Below are 24618 nucleotides of genomic sequence, written 5' to 3'. Positions count from 1 at the left end.
CCGAGATGACCCATTTTCAAACTCGGCCTAGATTTTATCAAGGTTATCATTCTGACCAATATTCATGAAGATTAATTGAAAAATACAGCCTCTATCGCATACACAAGGTTTTTCTTTGATTTGACCTAGTGACCTAGTTTTTGACTCGAGATGATCCATTTTCAAACTCGGCCTAGATTTCATCAAGGTTATCATTCTGACCAATATCCATAAAGATTAATTGAAAAATACAGCCTCTATCGCATACACAAGGTTTTTCTTTGATTTGACCTAGTGACCTAGTTTTTGACCCCAGTTGACCCATTTTCGAACTCGGCCTAGATTTCATCAAGGTAATCATTCTGACCAAATTTCATGAAGATCAGTTGAAAAATACAGCCTCTATCGCATACACAAGCTAAATGTTGACAGACAGACAGACGGCAGACGACAGACGCCGGACATCGAGCGATCAGAAAAACTCACCTGAGCATTGCTCAGGTGAGCTAAAAACAAACAACAAAGAATGGTAATAGAAAATTTATAGATCAAAGTTAAGAAATATTCTAATTCTTACTTCATTTGAAGTCATATATATCATAGCACTTAATCATGTTAATATATCTGAGCAAATTGCATGAAACTCAATATAGCAATGTAGGCCTACATATAACTTTCTTTACACAACTGCTTTCTTGTAACATACACACCTTTTCGCCATTTAATGAAAAAGACTATAAAATAGTCAAAATTATTTAGAAAAAAACTATTTCTATTTCTACCCCTTTGGGAAAACTTTAAACAAATATGCAAATTTTACAATATATAATTGGCAAAGAATAAAAAAAAATCAGCAAAAATTACAAGTTTTGGAAAGAACGGAAAAAACTGTCAACGCAAAACTGTTGTAACTGCTTATAATAGACACAAAACACATGTAGTACAATTGCACTGAGGCAACAGATTAAAGACAGTGCAACAGTCATATATTTTTTTTAATAAATAGCAGATCCGATATAAGGCAGGTTGAGATTTAGACGCAAAATACTGTAAAAGCATGTATTTTCGCTGAATCAAATTTGGCACATTTGAAATTTTGAGTATGTTCGTTAGGTTTAAAATTTGCGAAATTGTAAAACTGGTATCATACTTAATTTAAATAATATTAATGGTAAATAATTATGTGAGGATTAATTTTCACGATATGTAGGGCCTTGCGAATATAGCGAAATTTAAACCCTTGCGAAAATTTCTGCTTGTACAGTATATGCTCAGTACAAGTGTTACAGGTAAATTCCTATAAAACAGAATAAACTTCTGCCATGAACTGTCCTAGTTGCTTGTGTAAATTCATATTGTTTTGATTGGCAAAATTCGGTTTAACAATTGTTTTATAATGTGTACATCTAAATACTCTGATTACATAACTCCTTATACATATCACTCGTCAATACTTTGTGCTTTTTACTGGAATGTGCACAAATTCAACAAAAAATTTAGCTAGACTTGTGTCAAAACTTGAAGTTAAAATTACATAAACTTCCCTCCTGTTCTTTTACTTGATCTATGGCAAATAGAAAGTTCTCCTGTCACTACGCCACTGTCAATCTTTCTGTTTTTCGTAGTACTGTTTGGATGACCAAAAATACATGTATGTACATGTAAATCTTGTAACTTAACCTTCATCATGCAGGACACGATTGATTCTGCCTTTGCAGGCTGATCATGATCTGCACTGTTTGCCATTCAGTCAGTATCTATTTGGTAAGCACCCCTGTTAACAGCTAATGGTACTGTCCAAATTGAAAGATGGACAAGTTCATTAAGGAAATCCAGCATGGTAAGGGTTAATCAATATGCAGTGTATTTTATGAATATTTGCTGAAGGAACAGAAAATCAAGTACCATATTTGTATCAAAACAAAAATGACATCATCACAACATAGTTGAATTAAGTCTACAATAGTCATGTACATGAAATATAACATAATACAATATAGAACAATAAAACAATTTCTTTGTGTTATAGGCTGACCAGAAATTACTGAAAACTGAAAAAAAAAATCCCTACCCACAATAAATATGCGATTAACCAGTACAGAGTTTCTGACTCTTGAGAAATTGGATATGATGTGATATTTAAGCAACAGTCAATAATGCTTTCTTCCTGTGGATATCACATGATATCAAATGGCTCAAAAGTCGACAATTGTTGTACTATATCAAACTTACTTTTTTCACTAAATGGTAGGAACCAAAGAACAGTAAATATGACATTAACCTTTTGTTTAAGGTCATAGTTTTGACAAACGGGGGAAAAAACTTTATTTACAGAAAATATAATAAATATCAATATTTTTACAAGACTGTATGATCCAAGCTCAATCCTGTGGTGTAACTGTGGTCCATATTTATTTTTACCAAATTCAGTACATTTTTTCTGGTGAGGTTTTTGGTCCATATTTAATCATAGACAACAGTATTGATGTGTACAATACAATGCATAACACAGAAAATGTTGTTGCATACTTATTATCTGTTAAGAAGGTCCCATAAACGATCTATAACATACACTTATCAGTCAATGCTTTACTCACAAAGCCTATTACCACGCCAATGCATCTGACTATATATGCTGTAATACCTTAAAGAATTTGAAAGCAAACCCAAATTTGATGATTTTATCCAAACCAGTGTTTTGCATAGAGTTGTAAGAGTTAAAGATACTTTGTAATTTTTCGCCGAGGCCCAAGGTTGTGTCTTTTACTTCAAGACTTTATAATCCTTTTGGTTCTGATAAAAACAAAATATAAGCAAATGGATATAATGAAAAGTTAATAATAGCTTAGATGTGTTTGGCTCTGTGGATTTAACAAGGCAGGATCATACTCAGTTGTTGCCTGCTTCATATGATCCCAACCTGGCAAAATTCACTAAAGACCCAGCTCACTATTATAATAATCCTATCCTTCTGACAACTTAAAAATTATCAAAAAATATACATAACAGTGTCTATAATGCTTGGTTGTTAATTTATCAGCAGTGTCTATTTGAACTTGATTAGGATTTCAAATGGACACATAACGGTATCCTCACTTGATTGTCTGAATAGCTGTGTATGTTGCCAGGCAACATTGCCCTGCCCACCAGAAAGTGAAGCAGTAAGTGTAAAACCAGTCTGGCCATTGAGTTCATTCACAGTCTGCAATGCTGGGCCACCTGAAAGTAAAAAGTTCAAGCTATTACTTCAAATAACTGCATTTAGGGTCATTAGATGAAATATTTTCATGAATGGCATAGCCACATTTTTTATTTATTTATTTATTTATTTATTTTTTTTTTTAGAAAATGTAAAATCTTACAAAATGTAAATTCTGGCATTGATAGGCAAAATGCAGTAAGACCTGAAAAGTATAATAAATTTTCTTTTCATCAAAGTTTTTAAAAAAAATTCATCCATTTTACAGGCATATAGTTGATGTATAAGATGAAAAAGAAGTTAAAAAGTGCTATGTCTTTGAATCTTTCAAATCGTTCCTTATACCTTCTGATCAAAACGAGCATATATTGTATGCTCTTTTAAGAAATAATGTAAGTCATTTATAAAAGCTATTTTTAAACCAAGACAGAACAAGGGTGATCTCAACATTGTATGACTAATGCCCCTAGTGTAAGTATTACAAATAAGTCTATAGAAGAGGCAAAACTAAAACTAGAATGTGTCTGTAGGACACAGGGTGTGCCTCCACTGGTACATTTGTCACAAATAATGGGTAATAATTTAAAGTTTTGTAGTTTTAAGGGGGTATAGCCTCAAAAAATGTTTTATAAGAGAGATTCATTATTCTAGGCCATATACTTTTTGAGCTATGTGCAGCACAAACAAAAAATCCACTATTACTGCTATTTCAAGGGCAGTAACTCTGTAATTAGAATTAATTAAAATCTCAAGAAGAATGCAAAGTTTGCAATGTCACATCATAATAAAGACTCATGCAAGGTTTCAACAATCTGTATCAAATACTTTTTGAGCTAGGCGCCGCACAAGGTAAAACTGTATTTTAGAAGGTGCGCACATTCATATCATGATAAAGACTCATGCAAGGTTTCATCGATCAATACATGTCAAACACTTTTTGAGATAGGCACATCACTAACTTTTTCGTACTGACATGAACAAATTTATATGCCCACTCCACTGAGTGGTAGGAGCACAAAAATGTGCATTTTTGACTATTTCAGGGGCCATAATTCTGAAAATAGGAGGTGGAAACAGACGAAAAATAGGAGGTGCACAAGTTTATGTCATGATTAAGACTCATGCAAGGTTTCATCAATTTATATCAAATGCTTTTTGAACTAGGTGCGTAACAATTTTTTTTCGGACATACAAACAGACAGGAACAAAGCTACATGTCCCATCCACTGAGTGGTGGGGGCACAAAAAATTAATTGGACAATAATTATTATATATATAATTACAATTCATGCATAATTCTGCTTCATCTTGAAGAGGTATACCAAAGATGACATAAATATGGAAGGCTGGTGTGCAATGCCAACTTCCAAATGCTTAATGCCAAACATGTAATGTTAAATGACAATTGCTTAATGCTACATGCAAAACACTTAATGATTAAAGGCACTTACAAAATGTTGTATACCATACACCTAAGTGCACTCTGCATAAACTATTTGTCACTCAACATTTGGCAATTAGCATGGTACATAAGCCTCCCACACATAAAACTCCTAACAAACAAATTGCTGTCCCTATTGAGTCAAGTTGGTATGACTCTGATAAAGGACAATATGTTCAAAACACGAATTACCTTTCAGCATAGCACATGTCTCATCGGAACAGATGATCCAGTTGATTTTACCGTTCTCATAAGTGGCACAGTCAATCTTCACTTCCAAACTGTCTACCTTCAGACTACTCTCTAAAACAACAACAACAACATTTGCTAATCATTAGACACCTATAATACAATGTATATACAATATATGTAAAATCACATTTTATATATATTAAAACTGTAAACATAAAACTATCAAAGTGTTAATGTAATTAAAAAGAAGGTTTGTTTTCTTTAAATTTTTTTGGTTAAACTTTAACCCATAATGACAACTGATTGTGTTTCTGCCATATGTTATTTCGGCATCCTCCAGTTTTTAGGGAAACTACTGTCCCTTTGACCTTTATTTATTCGGCAGAAGAATGCCAAAATAACGGATCATGGGATGAGAATACAAAATTGCACAACAATAATCGATTGTCATTACAAGTCTACTACCTTAAGTAACACCGACAGAAATATGATTATAAAATCACATAAATTTTCATTTTGCTTTCTTACTGGGTCAAAGGTGTAAGCCAATTTTGTTGAACAAATTTAGTGTTTTTAAAGTGAAATGTAAATGCCTGCTCTTAAGTCAATGATACATGTATGTTTTCAGCAAGAAAACTACCCATTTATGCAACACAATTTCTGTTCTTAAACAAGATAATGCAAGGTCGAACATAGCTAACCACACAACCAACTTTCTGCAAGTCAACAATATTCATTATTCACACAGAAATTTCACTGAACTTGTGTTGGGGAAAGAGCAATAATTTGTATTAAATTCAAAGACTTATCTTACTTGGTAATGACAGAAGGTATGAAAACTAGGAAGCCTTCTGTGGAGTTTCAATCCAATACATGCAATGCTTACTCAGATAAGACATTTGAACGCAAAACTTTAACCAAGGTGCGATGCTAAGTCTATAACCAAGTGCGATGCTAAGTCTATATCCAAGGTGCGATGCTAAGTCTAACCAAGGCATGATGCAAACATCGAGTGAGTAGAATATCTCTCAAAATTCTTTAAATAAGTCAGCTAAAAAACAAAAACAACAAATTTTCCTTCAAATTTTAAGCATATGACCATGTCTCTGAGACACTGAAAGAGTGCATTTAAGGATAAATGAAAGATACTGCCAACCAAGGCAAAAGCTCATTCCAGTCTTTCAGATCAAGGTCAATCATATTCATCAAATAATTGCACATTAAAAGTATTACTGCAGCTGAACCCGAACCTCCTTTACCCTTAGCCTGCTGCAGGCGAATTAAACAGCCTTTGCAAACAGCTTGGAACCAGATCAGACGCCGATTAAATCGGCGTCTGATCAGGTTCCAAGCTGTTTGCTACTCTGACAATATTTCTTCCAATTTTGGAGCAAACTGAATGAACTTTACAATTTTAGCAGACGAAATTTCCAGCAGACGACAATTTATCTAGCATGCTAAAGGTTAAACAAAGAAATTCCATTTACAGACCTGTGTAAGCTATTTCCAGATACCACAAAACCACTTTTAGCAAGCTGGCCAGATTGCTTGCACACATGAAAAAATTCTACATCTCAAATAGCTTTAACTACCCAGTAGTCAGAAGTCTGCCACCTAAATTACTCAACCAGAAAGGCATTATCACCTAACACAGAAACTGACATGTAAAAACTTTAAAATGCTAAGTATATATTATTTAAGATAGCAATAGTCTCCACATTTCCAACAAAAAATACACTGCCACTGCAGGGGCAACTAAGATATTTCACTTCTTCAGATAAGTCATACCAGTAAAGTCAAATTTCCAGACAATTTCGGCCTTGTCTGTGCCCTCATTACGTGCAAGGTATGCCATTTTCCAGTCTGCTTCCACCTTCCGGAATATATTTTCTGACTTGTTTACCATGGACTGGTAGCCCGAAGATTTTTCACCATCATTTGACAACCTGACATACTCATCTTTGGCAGAGGAATAGGTCAGATGAAACTTTCTACTTGATTTTTCTTTTTCAGTCAGCTGTAAAACAAATAATATTTGTTTGTTCAAGAATAAAAGAAGTTCTATTTAAGTACACTTTTACAAGGTATTTATGGTCCTGTATACTGAGGTCGGCATTAATTCTACTGCATTGAGTGTACGCACGCATTGAATGTACACTATTAAAACTATGTTAAACCTAACTCTAACCTTTAGTCAGTATATTGTATACTCAATATGTGCGTACATCCAATAGGGGCGATTTGATATTGGTGGTCTACTGATCAGCATCTGTATACCTCAACATTTAAAATCTGAGATTTGTTAAAATGCTAAATAGAGATATATATATACCGGTATCCAGCCTTTAAACAATTCTATAACAGACTGTATATCTGCCATTTTAAATCTAAATTTCAAACTTTTACATGTTGATGAATATGAGCCTAAGGTTATAAAATTAAATTTGGGAACCAGTCTCTAGACTTCAAAATCTGATTGGTTGTTTCTGAACTCTATTTTGAAACAGAACAATGACAAGGTTGCAATCCGAGTCTGGTCTCCAAGCTTAGTACTTTCAGTTGGTAGTCCACTGCTACATCATATATACATAAACTGTAGAGAAACTTCTCCAAAAAATGTAATCATATAAGTCATCATTTTGTGACATGAACATGCCTGTGATTTTACTGATTGGCAGAAGTCAATTAACTATTGAGTAAAAACTTAATATATATGCTTTTTAGGGAGTTAAGTCAACATCATATATGCAATCACCTGTGTAAGCAAATTTTCTACTGAACAACTGCTTAAAATTTCGTACAAGTGTTTTTACTATATAAATACATCCAATTCAATGACTTCTTCTTTACACAACCAGTGACCGCATGAAACTGCCCCTAGCAAGTGAATAGCTCTGCAAATTTTCTATTAAACAACAACTTTATCAAAATGTGGACTGGCACGAAAAACTTAACCAAGGTTCTAAGTCAAAAGGGGCCATAATTTAGCCAAAATCCTTGGGAACATTTTCACACCCATCTAATAAGGGGAAAGGTATATATTATAAACCATTCTAATAGTTGAGCAAACAAACAACTTTCTTGGTCAGTGAACCGAGAGAAGTATTCACCATAAATTGTAAATTGTTAAACAAATTTTTAACAATGTGGTTTTGAGCACATGGTATAATGGCAGTTCAGCAAATTACTTGCCATTCTGAATTCATCAGAATCTATGATCACTCCATTAAGATGAAATAAATCTATAAAACAGACCCCCAAGGCATTTTCACATCGTGAACAAATCATTCCTAAAAAATTACATGAGATATAAGTGAAACTGTAATTCATAAGCACATTATGCATTTTTTGTGACTATGTCAAGGGCCATAACTCTGATCTGGTAGAGTGAAATCCTAAACAAATTCCAAGGTGCACATGATGAATATCATTCCTGTTTCATGGCTCGAGATCAAACACTTACTGAGAAACATGTGACACAATTTTAGGCCCTTTATACATATTTCTGACTATGTCAAAAGGGCCATAACTCAGTCAGGCTATCTGAAATCCTAAACAGAATACAATGTGCATAACTACACTATGTAACAATCCTCTAATGATTCATGATGCTGGGTCAAATACTTTTTGAGATATTTGCGACACTTGCGTCCATTTATGTATATTTGACTATGTCAAGGAAAATTAACTCTGGTCTGTCTGAGTGAACTCCCAAACTAAACCCAAGGTGCACAACTTCACTTGCTGTATAGCAATACTTTAACGTTTAATGACTCTATGTTAAATATTTTTTGACATATGTACAATAAAAATCGTAAGGACTAGCATGCAGGCAGATGGACAGGGGTAAATCTAAGTGCCCCCTACCAAAAATTTGGAAAAACTCAAAAATGTTGTAAAGGAATATGAAAATCCAACATTAGATCATTTTTAATGAGTACTTAATCTTAATGCAAACCTTGAATACATATGGTTCTGCTGTTTGAGCTGGCTGAGTGCCAAGTTCTCCTCTAGCCAACCTCCAAGCTAACGATCCTGTTGTGCGACCTACAAAATTTATAAAATAACTACACTAATATATTAAGAAATTAACTCAGTTGTAAACAATTAATCTTTTGCAAACTTTCTGACAACTAATGAACAAAGCAAATTGAAGCAGTTAATTACAAAGCAGTTAATTACAAAGTGCTTAAACTTGCAAACATTTGGTCAGAAATTGGTATGTGACAATACACAAGCCTTAAAAAGACTGTTTCACTTTCTGACAGTAAGAATATTTTAAGTGTTCTAGGAAATTTCTGAGGATTTTTTTCTGTTTCATATAATCTGACCAGTGTCCAGTGTCAAAGGTTTCTGACAGTTTCCAAGAAAGAAAAAGCTTGAATGGTCGGGCATTTTTCATTAATTTCTACTGGCATGTCTATGAAATTTTACAGTGGGGGTTGTACAGTTTTTAAAGACTGTTTATTTAGCTGCTATAACTGATTTTTAAATTAAATGTTAAAGAATTGTTTATCTCTTTCTAATGAATGAGTTAAAATACTGTCAGTTTGCCACCTACAGCTATTTACCTGACAAATTCTGTCCATCAGCAGCCTTTGGTGTCATAAACTCAACAAGTTCCACAATCTTCCTTTTCAGTCTAATATTACGCTTTGCCTCCGGCATTGAACTCCATTTCTTTTTATCAAGATTGTACAAAGTTTTCACCAACCAGTTTTCCCTGCATTCATTCCTTCTCTTTAGGATTTCATCAAAATTTGAGGTATACCTCCATGTTACATCCTCAACATCATCAACGGAAAATGCAATAATGTAAGTTAACTTTTTACCCCACCCTACCTCATACAGCAACGGCTTATCACATGTATTTTCACACGGATCACAGTGCACCCAACGCTGCTGAGAATTCGAATACACCTCCGTCCACACGTGATCCGTCCAATCCAAGACGTAACGAGCTTCAAAATTCATCGCCCTACAACAAAGGGTGAAACAGTTTGCCCACTCGCCACATCGTCCCTCTCTTGTTTCCAAAAGCTTCCCTGGGTCATTGTAGCGTACAAATTTTGTAAAGGTCTGACAAGATGGACATTTATAATTTTCCACCCGGTTCCCTCCAAATCTTAATTCTTCTGGTGTCGGCGCTATATTCCCTTGTAATACAGGTTTTCCTCCACACCCTCGACAAGCTGGTGCATCAACCCATTTAAAGAAAGAGTTCTTGAACCAATTAAGTAAAGCTAGCACCAAACAGTCCTGCATATCTAACTTTGGACTAGAATTTGTTTGATCGTCTCCAGAGTTCTCACACTGACTCAGCTGTTCAAGCTTAGTTTTTGCTTCTTTCTCAAGTTGAGCAATTGGAATTACCTCCCTTGCTTTTTGCTGCTGTCTTCGGTCTTCATACACAAGTACATGCTGAAGCTGAGCTTCCAGCTTCCTGTAAAAGTCCTGTTCTTTTCCCTGAAAAAATGAAAATAACGATAATGCATGAAGTCAACCAAACATCAAATGTTTTACCTTTATCTAATGAATTTAGTTTTAAGCCACATAAAAGAAAAAAATTTCAATTATATTTTAAGGCAACAAAGTCGACAAAAAGCTTCAGCAAAAACTAGAGCTATCACTAAAGGTGATGAATGTAAGATTGCATAATTATGTGGACTGTATGTATACATACTGTGTGTATACAGTATAGTAACAAAAACAAAGTCCCATAACTATGCAGAATATTTATCTAAAAGAATGTAACATGCAGCATGCACAACTAGGGTTGGTACTGATCACTTGTGTGAAGTTTCATTAAATTGTGTGTAAGGGTTTGGTAGATTAGGCACGCACAAGATTGCATATGCAGACTGTATGTACATAGTATGTTAACAAGAAACAAAGTCCCATAACTCTGCAATTTTTGTCGCTGAAAGAACCTAACATGCCCCATGCACAACTACTGTTGTTACTGATCACTTGTGTGAACTTTCATTAAATTGTGTCAAGGGGATGAGAAGAGATGGTGCGCACAAGATTGTGTCTATGTATATAGTATAGTAACAAAAAAACAAAGTCCCATAACTCTGAAAATTTTTTTTCTGAAAGAACCTAACATGCCCCATGCACAACTACTGTTGTTACTGATCACTTGTGTGAAGTTTCATTAAACTGTGTCAAGGGGACAAGGAGAGATGATGTGCACAAGATTGTGTCTATATATATATAGTGTAGTAACAAAAAAACAAAGTCCCATAACTCTGCAAATTTTTTTTCTAAAAGAACCTAACATGCCTATGCACAACTACTGTTGGTACTGATCACTTGTGTGAAGTTTCATTAAATTCTGTCAAGGGGATAAGGAGAGATGGTGCGCACAAGATTGCGTCTACGGACAGACAGACAGACAGACAACCTGAAACCAGTACACCCCCCCTTACAACTTTGTTGTCGGGGGGTACAATAATTGATCCAGCCGATATTTCATGATTTCATGATATGATAATGGATGACATTTTACAAGAGCTGATCCAGAAGAAATATCACTGTAACCATAAGATATAAATTTTAGCCATCATTATATTATTATAAAATTTACATCATGTTGTAGACTAATTCAATTATTTATAACTTCAAAGCTCATCACTGATGACATTTTGCTGCATGCAAAAGTAGCATTAATTTTCTTCTATAAACAAATGAGAAAACAACAACAAAGACAATCATCAACTGACAACAAAACAACACTGAGACCTAAAGGGTCAACCATTTGATATTCTTGAGGATGTCGTTGGGGAGGCTTAGATTTTTATGAAAAAAAAATGACATATCCTTTGGATCAAACCTTAAACATTGTCAATATTCATTACTTTAGGTGAAGACATAAACATTTTGAAGTAAAAAAAAAAGCAAGAAAATTTGTGATAATAATTATCTAAAACTTACTACAAGTTCAGACAAATTTGTAAGACTGCTTGCAAGGGTAGCTGTTGATGGGACTTGTCCGCCAGATGCTTGAGCTCCGGTGGAAGCACCAGCTTGAGGTCCAGAGGTACTTGGTGTAGTGGGCATGGAAGACTTCTGCACGATCCCTCGTTCATTCTCTAGTTGTGTTTTGATTTGTGATAAAGTACTCAGCGAGGCTGATTTAGGCAAGCTTAAATACTCCCCATCCTGTCAAATGAATGAAAGTTTGTTACAAGTTTGTATGGCAAGAAACTACAACTTACAAATCACATTGATGACTAACTGCAACTATTAAAGTCATTTAAAACAAGAACAATGTCAGTGGGGTTTTTTCCACTGATTTTGGAATGGGGACATGGTCTAACAATTGGGAAAAATGCATTGTAAAACATCCAAACTGAGAACTGTCGAAAAAGTGGAATTTTTTATTATATATTTCATTTAGGAAGAATCTGGATGAGTTGCAACTTACAGTAAAACAAATGTTTAGTTTCAAAGGCACAGTCTTGGCTGCAATATTTAAAAACATAAAATATAATTATTTTTTTCTAAATCTTTTACACTGTAAAAAAACATGTACACTTTTTGTCAGTACAATTGGGGTCTAACCTCAGCCCAAAATTAGTCGTAACAAGAGGCCTAAATGGGCCTAAGTTGCTTACCTGATTCCTGAAGAGGACTATAACCATCTGGCCCTAAAAGGGGTCAAACACCCTAAACTGAACAAATTTATGAGAGGACCTTATATTGATGCCACAGACCAGGTTTTATGAAGATCCATCGAGTGGTTCAGGACAAGTACCGGTAGTCATTAAAATGTATGTTTACATTTAGCTTTATAGCAACCCCTAAAAGGGGCCAACTGCCCCCATTTGAACAAATTTGAGAGAGGACCTTTAATGATCCTACAAACCCAGTTTGATGAAAATCCATCTAGCCATACCTTAGAAGAAGTTGTTTAAAAGTATTTCTAATTTTAGCTCTAGCCCCTAAAAGGCTAACTGAAACATTGCCTTATAATAATGCTACAAATCAAGTAAGCAGTCCATGAGGACATTTACATTTTTGTTCTAGTGGCCCCTAAAAGGGGGACTGACTGCCCCCATTTGTATAAATTTGGGAGAGGACCTTATAATGATGCTTATACAGAGAAACAGACTAACTTTGACGAAGTTCTGTGAAGCAGTTCATAAGTAGAAGTATATTTTAAAGTCATTTCCTTTTTTAGTTCTAGGTATGAAATGGTGACCTCTGGTTTGTTTTGCGTCTAAATTTTGAGAAAATATTATTTCTTAGCCAAAACAATTTCGTGCAAATTTCAATATATAGTTCACTAAATTCTTAGTCGGGTGGGGGTGGGGGGCGACTCCCCCCCCCCCCCCCGTCCCCTTTCGAACTGGTCCTGGATCCAGGCCTGACTGCTATTTTTTACATAGAAACAAAGGCATTTGATACCTTCAAACAGTTCAACCATATACGTCTGACACCCTATACTAACCTCGGAAAATCCCATTTCAAACAGACATTCCATGGCTCCACTTACTGGAAGAAGCTTGTTTTCAACAGTGGGGTTACCTAACCTGATACGACGATACTTCTGCTCTGACGGGTGTTGTAATACATTGTTTGCAAACTTAAGCAATATTTCTGATGCTGTCATAAAGTCCTTAGCAGTGTTTTCATTCACTAATTGCTTCACCGATGACAAGACAGGTGCCATTGTTTACCAGGAAGTGACGTTAAAGTTGTAGAGAGTATTTTGGATTCACTTCGTCCTCAAGCATACTCGTTAACCAGTCAACTCGTCCCCCATTTGGTCATTTTGTACCCATTAATGGTTTCGATTTCGTACCTCTTTTTCGGCACATCATTTATAAACCTATTTTTGTCATGTTTGCGAGAAAATTATCGACATAACTATATCTAGAATTGTGTAAAATATCTGTATCTTATGCTTTGCTTAAAAAAACTACATTTTTTTTGTATTTTGCGTACAAAATGCTTAGCGCGTTCGCGTTTTTTATTATTTAAAACCTGCAAGAACTGATAATTCTAAATACAAATAATAATTTTTCATCAAATATGTATTCAGATGCTTAATTTTTTTTAATTATGTTTATATATGAATATTGGTATATGGCATTATGTATTATGCAGTTATTTTTTATTTTTTCAGCTCTGGCTACCACAACTTCAGCTGTTTATATGCTGTTACGGATAATGGACGCGACCATCAGAAAAAAAGAACAGCGTCAGTTAAGTAATGTTAGCCAGAACTACCATAACTTAAGTTTTCTGACGGTCGCGTCTATTAACAGTATATCTCTGAAGCTGATTTTTTTTATCAAGCTTTTATGAGAAATTACATAATTTGTACCCGTTTTTGTCTTTACGACTGCAATCTCATGTTTTTGTACATAATACTTATGAGTTATTTTCGAAAATTGTCTATTTCGAACTATTGTACCTTGTTCCTTATTTATAAACAGTTGCAATGGTTTCGCCATCAGCCCACGATTTTCATAAATGCTCGAAATTATAGATAAATAAAACTATTTGTTTAGTAATGCCAACAATTTCCTCAATTGTAAGTTTATTTATAGACACACCCTGAACCCATATTGGCGAATTAGTAATGCTTGTAAAGGGATAAATCAAGACACAGAAGACGCTCCAGGAGTTTCCCTACTTCTTTATCGTGCCGGGTGTAATGCATCCAGATACGGCACTTTTATCCCAATGTTAGTAATTTTAGCTGGAGAACTTAGGCTTGAACTCACGACCAACAGTGCCGTAGTCAGACTTTTAACACGATAAATCACCTAAACACCTTTAAATCAGTCCCATTATTGACCGTATACCGTATTTTGCTTGCAATTCATGCTAGGATGGTCCTAAACGACGAAGGCAAGCACCAGTTGGCCTTTTTTCAAAAACAACTACCGAAACACGTTTTAACCTTTATCCTTCTAAATTTCTAAAACGAACTGGAAACCATTAACTTCTAAAAGGGGTGCTTACCAAAAAGATACTGACTCATGGGCGTAGGAGCGAGTTTAACTTTGGGTGGGGGGGGGGGGGGGGGCAAACCTTTTCGACCGGCGGTTTGTGAGGGGGGGGGGGTAGCGGCAAGGTATCCTCAGTGCATTATTCGTGACAAAGCCTCAAAACCTTGTACAGGGATTAATTGGGCCATAGGCCCCTCAAACCTTTATGTTTTAGGAATCATTGAGTTATTCTGATGATACACATACGACTAGGCACTGAACTGTCATAATCAGTCATATTATGTATTGTTCTAATTAAGTGTGCCATTTTTTTACGTTCTTCTGTTGAAGCCCTGGACATACAATCAATTAGCACTGCATTTGTCTAATTGTGGTATAAAGTTGTGGAAATATCATTTCCCTTGAATGGACAATGAAAAACAAAAAAATACATAACGTTTACATGCGTAAACAGGCTTAATAGTTAGGCCTACATTGATTTTGCAGACGCTCAAACCGGAACTGTAGTGATTGCGCTCAATGATATATTATTTTTATAAAATGTAAACGATTCTTGGCGTGGCGCGTACAGATTTCAGTACTCACACTACGGAAAGAGACATTTTTAGTCAGAATACAAGGGAAGGCCAAATGCAAATCAGAAATCAGGTTGAAAAGAATTATATGATGCTAAGTAAACGTTATATTAGACAGCAATTTATATCTCTTTTCCAAAATATTTGGGGGGCCAAACTATACTTTGGCCCCACCTCTCCTAGCTTTGGGGGGGGGGGGGGTCTGGCCCCCGCTGCCCCCCCCCCACCCCCCTGCTCCTACGCCTATGTGACTGAATGGCGAACAGTGCAGATCTTGATTAGACTGCACATCTGACGATGATCTACACTCAGCATGATAATGGATACAAACCGTGGTTTCTCTCCAGAAGGGGACCTCCGAAAAAAATTCGAGGTTTGGGGTGATTTTTAGGAGACGCATATTTTGCTTGCAATTCATACAAGGACGGGCCTAGATGACCAAGACCTTGTGCAGGTCTTTATTTCAAGACGAACATTTTAATGTAGGTTAAGCGGTTAGCAGTTAGCTTAGTTTTTAATTTAAGATTTTCTGTTCCATTCTTTGTAGAGTGGCATGCATGTTGCAATATCATGAATGAAACTGACGTAACATTGTTGTGATTGTTACAAACACAATAAATAACGTAATAAGGTATTAATTAAATAAAGTACCTCGTACAGGCGCGTATCGTGACAAACTCAATGAGTAACATTTGGAATTTAAGTCTGGTAATGAAAAGGGTAAGCAATTGAAAGAAGCAATAAAAACTGCTAAGAAGTGACAAGGACAATGTCAAAGCAAATGAACAAGCTGGTTTATTGGCTTAGGAGACAAAACATGGCCGTAGTTTGACTGATGACACCTGCGTTGAAGGTACGGTCGGGAATGAAAAATACCTGAAAATACCGTCGTGCCAAAATAATTATATTTTGATGGTTGACCAAATGTATGGCATGGAACTACTTGTTTTTATATACGACACTACTTTTGTCCGCCGTAAGGAATTTCTACACTGTTAATATTGGATCGATTGTTCCAAAAATCGATATCACACCGTTCAATTGAGTCTAATGAATGGGTCATTTGATCAATCGGCCGCAAATATTCTTTTTTTTTCTTCGTAAACCTGAAATATTTGAAATATTCCATGATAAAGTTCAATTATTTCTCTATAATTATTCGAAACCACAGCTTCCGATTCGCTTTATCTGCAAAGATATTTACTTTTGAATTTGGTACGCCTTTATGATTTAGGTAATGACAACCGCTGCTAATATTGAAATATTGGTACAGATGAATGCAGTTAGATCAGTGGATTGGATAATGTGAACGGCAGTCAAGTGAAAAACAACGATTACTGCCGGTCTTGAAAACATAATTTAATGTTTGTTTTTATTGCAGCCTGATTTGGCAGAGTTTGTAATGTGCACATTGCACATTTTGTTGTATATTTAGTATAATATAAAAAGGCAAGCCTAAAACTATTATTGACATTCAGTGGCATTGAAAATGCAACGCCAACGGAAGATCTTTACTTTGTTTCAAAATCAAGTAGCTAGGTCAATATGTTTAGTAAAGGCTAGAGCTCCAAACCCATATTCTAGAGATACGACTCTGACGACTCACGTATATATTTGTATTCAAACTACATTTCCATAGACACATTTTATGAACATTATCAAGCATGCAAATGGTCTAAATATGTATGAGGCTTACAAAGGCAAACATTAGAGTTATTTAACCCTCCCTTAATTAAAAGAAATATGCCAGTATTTTCTAATATTGGCGGAGCTTATCGCATTAGTGATGGCGCTATACAGTAGTGGTGGCGCTGCGGAGCATGGTTTGTGTTTTCTGTTTTAGTACAGCTACAAATTAACACTTTCATATTACTATAGATCTGAACAAAAAGGAACATATTTTCTTTCTCTTATAACGTATAAATTTCATATGAAAGAAAGTAAAAAGATTTAACAGTACATATCAAATCATCTCCAAAAGCTATTATTTAGTCCACCAAATTACCTTATCCACAGACATTTGAGCCGCGCCATGAGAAAACCAACATAGTGGCTTTGAGACCAGCATGGATCCAGACCAGCCTGCGCATCCGCGCAGTCTGGTCAGGATCCATGCTGTTCGCTAACAGTTTCTCTGATTGCAATAGGCTTTGAAAGCGAACAGCATGGATCCTGACCAGACTGCGCGGATGCGCAGGCTAGTCTGGATCCATGCTGGTCTCAAAGCCACTATGCTGGTTTTCTCATGGCACGGCACATTTATTTCTTCAAGAATTATGTCATTTTATGTAACCTGCCGAATATCAGAATATCATTTGCATTGCATCATTTTATTACATCGAGAAACAGCAAACAGGATGATGTTCACGACCGCGACTTAGAAATGACAAAAATTCTTTTTTTTTTTTTTTTTACATTTTCTTTTTCAAATATTTCTTTGTATTTGTGTGTACGGGTTTAGCATCTTTTTCAACATCAAATATTTCTAGAATATTTTCTTATACTTTTGAAAAACTTTCCTCCATACATTTCACATTTTTTAAAACAAAAAATAAAGGAATCGGCCGGCTTATCTGCCTAATTTATGACAGTCTTCATGTGCATCAAATGAATGCAATAAGGTGTCACATTCCTCCATTTTGATTATATTTTCAAGCATTTCTTCATATTCATTGTCAACATTTACAATCGTCTCATATTCTTTAAAGTGTTTCTTCATTTCATAGTGAATGATTTGTCTGGAAGGTGATTTCACTTTTCATGATATTTTTGTACAACTTGCATTCCTTGTGTTTATTGAAACCACTCCTTTTGGAGAAAAAAACTTAGCAAGATACAGTTCTTCTTTTAATTGTTAAAAGATCAATTTTCGTTTTCCGCTTGAATATCCCCATCTGCTATGCATAAAAAGCGTATATGCAGAACATTTTGTGTGATTCGAAAATTAATAATTCACTAATTGTTTGCACACATGTTTCTCTTACTTCTAAAATAACTTTTAAGACATGAGACAATCCCTGGAAACGAACCATATTCCTCATGAATACAACTACTTATTTCCAACATTAACTACGCGTTTATACTACGTATTAACTTGCCTGAGGTCCTATTTTTATTTAAATCAGTCTAGCAAAAAATCAAGCACATGACCCTATCTTTTTTATTTGTTGAATTTTCTAAGTATATTCTGAGGTTTTGAAAAATCAGTGTTTAATCAAGTTCTACATTGTAGAAAATATTTTGATCCGAACGTGCAGAACTATACCTTAATGAAGATTTCATTAATTCTAATGTTTGCCTTTGTAAGTATAACATGTCACTTGCACACGCGATAATGTTCTTATACTTATAGTGTATGCATGCATCGAACTGTAGTTGGAATTTAAACATATATCAAAATTCACTAAATTCTCCGATTTTCGAAACAAGCTCTATCAATTAAAATACGAAACAAAATTTTAATTACCTGTTTACAATTTGAAACTGGTCCTTTCCTTATAACTACTTTTTAGTGGTGGAGCTAGGATTTAGTAGCCGTGATAGCTCTGACTTTCGGCAATGTCAGAGTCGCTATGATTCTAAACATTGCAGTAAAACAATTTGATAAGATAGTTGTTACTTACGGTGTTCCGTTTGGACAATCGTGACATTTTATTGAACGTAAACCGCGATGCACGATAATACGATGGCACGATGATGAAATCGCGATGGTACGTTGGTGAAATGTCGATGTAATTCGTCATCGCATTGTTCACCATCGTACCATCTTGCCATCGCATTTTCATCATCGTACATCGTCCAATCGCATTTCACCATCGTACCAACGCGTTATCACCATCGTACCATCGCATTATCACCATTGTGCCATCGTGTTTTCACCATCGTGCCATCTCGTTATCTCCATCGTACCATCGTGGTTATACAATCGTACCTCTCATTATCACCATCGTACCATTGCGTTTTCACCATCATACCATCGCGTTATCACCATCGTACCATCGCATTCCAGTTCCGTACAGATTATTTGAAATACCTTCCGTATCCAAATCAGACACCATCCTCCTGTTAGAAATACTGTACCACTGCGCATGACTACCGGAAGGCGATGGTACGATGGTGAAAACGTGATGGTAAGATGGTGATACTGCAATGGCACGATGGTGATACCGGGATGGTGAAAACGTGATTACACCTTGGTGAAAACTAGATGGCACGATGGTGAAAACGCGATGGCACAATGGTGAAAATGCAATGGTTAGATGGTGAAAACGCGATGGCACGATGGTTAAAACGCGAATGTACGATGGTGAAAACGCGATGGCGCAATGGTGAAAATGCAATGGTATGATGGTGAAAACGCGATGGCACGATGGTTAAAACGCGGATGTATGACGGTGAAAACCCGATGGAACAATGGTACGATGGTGAAAACGCGATGGTACGATGATGAAAACGCGATGGTACGATGATGAAAACGCGATATTACATCGATATTTAACCATCGTACCATCACACCATCGCGTTTTCACCATCGTACCATTGTTGTTTCATCATTGTGCTAACGCGTTTTAGTCATCGTACCATCGTGCATATATATAATAAGGGAATTTTTGATGCGGCGTTGTTCAAGGGCATGATTGCCAGTTGAGATCTTTAAGCATTTGGGTGACACTCCTTGTTTGCCAGTAGTTGTTACCAGATGGCTGCAGATCGTTCTACTCGTTCAATTTTGTATGTGAGGGATTCTTGCCAAGGGCGCCATGTAGAAGACAAGTATTCAGGCTGTGGGCGGACTTAGGTGTTGTAAGCTGTTTCCTTTACTTTTCTGTTGTTTGTTTCGACATGTCTTTTGATAAATCTTAGTGAATTATTTGTTTTTGATGTGATATATATCAATATGTTTTGACCAACTGATATCTTTACTTAGTGTGACGCCCAGGTATTTAGCAGCTTCTGTGTTTTAGTCCTATATTATAGAGTGCATAGTTGTAGATGATAGGTTGTTTTCTTTCCCCTAATACGTAATACCTCACACTTATCCGGATTGAACTCCATTGACCAGTCCGTTTGCCAGGCTTCTAGGGAATGGAGATCATTTTGTAGGGAATGGGAATCAATGGGGGATTTAATCGTCAGATAGGCAATAGTGTCATCTGCAAATAGTCGTTACTTACTTTTGATGGACTCTGGTAGGTCATTTAAGTAGGCTAGGAAAAGACCGTGGCCAATGACTGATCCTTGTGGAACCCCAGAAAGAGAAGGAAGTTCATCTGGGGTGAAGCCATCCACAAAGCCTACGCTTTGGGATCGGTCCTTGAGAAATGACCTGATCCACTGAGATGCTAATGGGTGGACTCCCAGGGTATCAAGCTTATGAATCAATTTATGGTCAAAGGCTTTACTGAAGTATATTACAATGATTCTCAAGATTGTCAAATACCTCTTGTGTGAAACTTATAAGTTGTGTTTCACAGCTATACTTTGACCTGAATCCATGTTGATACAAGCTAAGGAAATCGTTTCTGTCAAAGTGAGACATGATATTTGAGACAAGAATATGTTCCATTAATTAAGAGACAATAACTCTTTGAGATATGAGCCTATAGTTACTAACCCTGGATTTTGGACCTTTCTTGTAAATTGGTGCAACGATTGCTCTCTTCCAGTTTTTTGGGGGGACTTGGCCTGTTTCAAGAGATAGTTTTAATATCTTTGTAATGATAATTGGCTATCTCTTGGTGTAGCTCATTTAGTAATCTTGGAGAAATTTCACCAGGACAGAGGCTTTATTTGGATTAAACCTCATTAGTAGCTTGTACACGCTCAAACAGTCATGCTGATCGTTGGCATCTCTGGTGTTGATTTGGGAGTTGTTGCTTTTTTTGCCAAGTTATTTCAGGCTTAGGGGTTGGGGCTTTGAAAAGACGCCACAATTAACTCTTTGTTTTGTTATGTTTAACAAACTAGTAAAACCTTCTGTTCCTACCCGGTTGGGAGTCGCCAGTAAAGATGCCTGATTCCAATAGGAGGTTCTTATTTCCTTCTGGATCCTACATTTCCTTAATGCTTGGGTAATGGTTGAGTGTTTACTTTTCTTTTTTCATGTTTGAATACAATTTGTCCCGTTTGCGTATAAGTCTGGGGATTTTTGGGATAACCAGGGGAGGTCCGCACGTAGTGCGACTGTTTTTAAAGAACATGACATTCCCTTGTATATTCGTCCTTGTTCAACTTTCCCCTTCGGGTTCCTTCCCCCACCCCTCTCCCCCCGACCCCATTTCGCCCCTTACCATTTCCTTCCCCTCCATTAATATTTAGCATAAATTAATATGTACTTGTTGGATGTTTGAAGCAACCCGTCTGAAATATTTTTCCATTACAGCTTCTTTTTGTTGTGTGTAAATGCGTGACTCTGGGGCTGTGTTTTTGGCGCTCTGTGCTTCCGAGAAATCTACCCTTACCTATTATCTTTTGCACAGTTTTGTTGGGATGTGTTTATCACGGCTTACTTATTTCATCTTTAAATTCATTCCATGCTGAGTTGGGATCTGTATGGTTTCAGTTGGAAATTGAACTCCAATCTCCAAACTCAAGTAGGTCTGATTTGAATTTTGGCCAGTTAGTTTTCTTATAATATTTAATTGATCTTTTGGGTTGAACTGGTCTTCCTATGTTAATATTTAGTTCATGAAAAACCATGTAATGGTCTGAGGTACCGATGCGTGTGAGGGTTTTAGTGGCGTTGACCTGCGCAGGATAATAGTAAGAAAACGAGCTAGGATATTTTCTTTCCTAATGAGCATTGTAACCATTTGTTGAAGGTCGTATAGGTTTCTGTATTTGCAGTTGGCCTTTGGGGATTCAGATGATCAGTCTATATCAGGTAGGTTAAAGTCACCTATAGTCTCCAGACAATACTGTTTTCGGGGAATTCTGGTGACGGATGACCATAACTCTGCAAGGGCTTCTTAGTCATTTTCATGCAGATATATATATTTCGTACTCCTTTTATACTGATATTGATCCAGCGTTGGTTACAATTTGATTTAAAGTTGGGTTGTTCTCGACTGATCAGGTTTTTGGATATGGCAGTCAGAACACCCCACCCTGACCTGAGACTCTGTCGTCTCTGACGACCTGTAGTTTAGGTTATCGGGGAAACTTTCTGCTGTACGGATCTCTGGTTTTAATCAGGTTTCATTGCAGCAGATAATGTTTGGCTTCACCTGTTGGATGACCTGGTGTAGGCCTTGGATTATTTTTATTGACCTGCAAGTCACTACTATTGAGTTTCGGCATTTTCTTGTTAGTGGTTTTGACCTTTGTATTTGGGGTCACGAAAAGCTTCATTTTGAAGATAAAAGTCACAAAACATGAGTATGTGTGAAGAAAGAGGATAATATTATTGGACTATCAATAGGTTCTCATCTACAGACAAGTGCAGAGTGTTTTGATTGCTACTATATTACAATAACAGACACGTTATGAAGCGAGTTCCTCACGCTGACGCACAAAATTGTTCAAAATGTAAACAAACTCAAACCGGAAGTAGCCGGAAGTAGGAGTAAAAATAGTGGTACTACGTACTGAAAGAAAAGGGTGCGACTCTTTTCCATACGCTACCGAGTCACTGCGGCCATAGGTTAGGTAAAACGCAATTGTTTGAAGCTAGATTAAACCTAATCCAAACCTTTAGTCTGTTTAAGGACGGATTACACCAAACCGGAAGTGACTACTCAGTCTTACATGTGAAGTAGTCCAAAATGTAGTTCCATGCTATGGATGAAATCTGGTATAATGAGTGACTTGAGGAGGTGACAGTTAAATTTTTGGCTTATGTTTATTGCTTATTGTATTGAGAACAGATCTAGACCATTTTCATTGTAAATTTCCTGGAATAAGTTTTATTCTTTGCGAAAAATGTCTACCTACGCGTAATTGCTAAACGGCTGTTTTCATGGGGGCATTTTTAGAGGGTGATGTTTCTCAGAACAGATTATTTTTCTTATATACAACATAACATGTCAATATTTTTCTATTTTTGATAAGAAGACATGTTATATTAAATGACCATATATGGTTTTCATATCATTGAAATGCTCTCAAGTGTGGAAGTAAGTCCTCTATCCAATGTGTACAGCTCCCAGCCGAACTCTGAAGGTAACTAGAATGAGTTATGAAACGCTGCACTGTATCTAGGACGTGTCACATAGTGCAGGTAGGTAGATGAGTACGCGTCACGTGTCGTAGGGCGGCACGGCGCACTACCTATGTCAGAGGGCTAGAAGACCACGGCAACGCCACTGGCAAGTGAGCAGAACAGCTACTTCCTCTCCAAGCGTGGCCATCGTGTAATTATTATCATAAATACTATTATTGTTATCATTTTGTTACTACATCATCGTGTAATTATTATCATGAAAACTATTATTGTTATCATTTTGTTACTACATCCTCGTATAATTTTTATCATAACCACTATTATTGTTATCATTTTGTTACTGCATTGATATCATCATCATAATATTTCCCTTCTTCTTCTTCTTCTTTTTCTTCACCTTCATCCTTTGATCTTTGTTGTTATTATCACTATCAAATATCTTTGTATAAGGAATGCTTAATTACACTAATACAATCGTTCATTTTTCATTTGCTATCAAAGTGTTTAAAGAGTTAATCTCTGCATTATATGATTAACAACAAATATCGTATATATGAAAATAGATTTACTCAAGCCGCTCGCATACACTAAACTGACTCAACATCGCATGCGCAATATCGATGTATTACGTACGACATACAAAGCATCATGGGAAGGTTATCAAATACTGTTACATCTTTTCTCTTTTACGGAAAAGAAGATAATACTGAACTGAATAGCTTAATTAAATAAGTATTTATGATTAAAGTTAAAGTCATTACTTGTTTCTTTGCTAAACGATTTCTAAATTAATATTTACAGAGTCAGTAACAATCACACTTGCATACGTGTTAATATTAAGAATTCATCGTTTATCAGTTAAATGATAGTCCTTATACTTCAATGGCATTCGTACAATACGACCAGATCTTGTCTGCGTTACGGTGTTGCAGGTGTTTCTGAATTCACTGACTGACCGATTGTTTGCGGTTTCAATTCCGTTTCAGTTCGAGAATCTGTCTGGGGCAACAACTCTTGGTCGTTTATTTTCGGATCTATCTCTACAGTCTCCTCCCTTTGTTCATTGAAAAGTTCACTCGTCCGTCGGAGATGTTTTCTATTTCGGT

The 24618-nt window shown here is 36.1% G+C and overlaps 1 protein-coding gene across 2 annotated transcripts; it reads right to left on the bottom strand.

The window, feature by feature from the left end:
• Positions 1-789: 789 nt before the first annotated feature.
• LOC123566638 (peptide-N(4)-(N-acetyl-beta-glucosaminyl)asparagine amidase-like) lies at positions 790-23092 on the bottom strand. Of its 2 annotated transcripts, none has more exons than XM_053549689.1 (7): positions 23042-23092; positions 11748-11975; positions 9383-10277; positions 8770-8858; positions 6600-6828; positions 4812-4922; positions 790-3198 (listed from the first exon to the last, which is right to left on the bottom strand). In XM_053549689.1, the coding sequence occupies exons 2-7, from the start codon at positions 11871-11873 to the stop codon at positions 3026-3028; spliced, it is 1623 nt and encodes a 540-aa protein (XP_053405664.1). In that variant the 5' UTR covers positions 11874-11975; positions 23042-23092; the 3' UTR covers positions 790-3025. The 2 variants fall into 2 exon arrangements, with proteins under 2 accessions (XP_053405664.1, XP_045216859.2); XM_045360924.2 differs by lacking the exon at positions 23042-23092 and adding an exon at positions 13267-13564.
• Between the last annotated feature and the right edge of the window lie 1526 nt (positions 23093-24618).

The sequence above is a fragment of the Mercenaria mercenaria genome, chromosome 8 (genome assembly GCF_021730395.1).
Source record: "Mercenaria mercenaria strain notata chromosome 8, MADL_Memer_1, whole genome shotgun sequence".
In the NCBI taxonomy this organism is placed as follows: Eukaryota; Metazoa; Mollusca; class Bivalvia; order Venerida; family Veneridae; genus Mercenaria; species Mercenaria mercenaria.
This window is presented reverse-complemented; position numbering and strand designations above follow the sequence as displayed.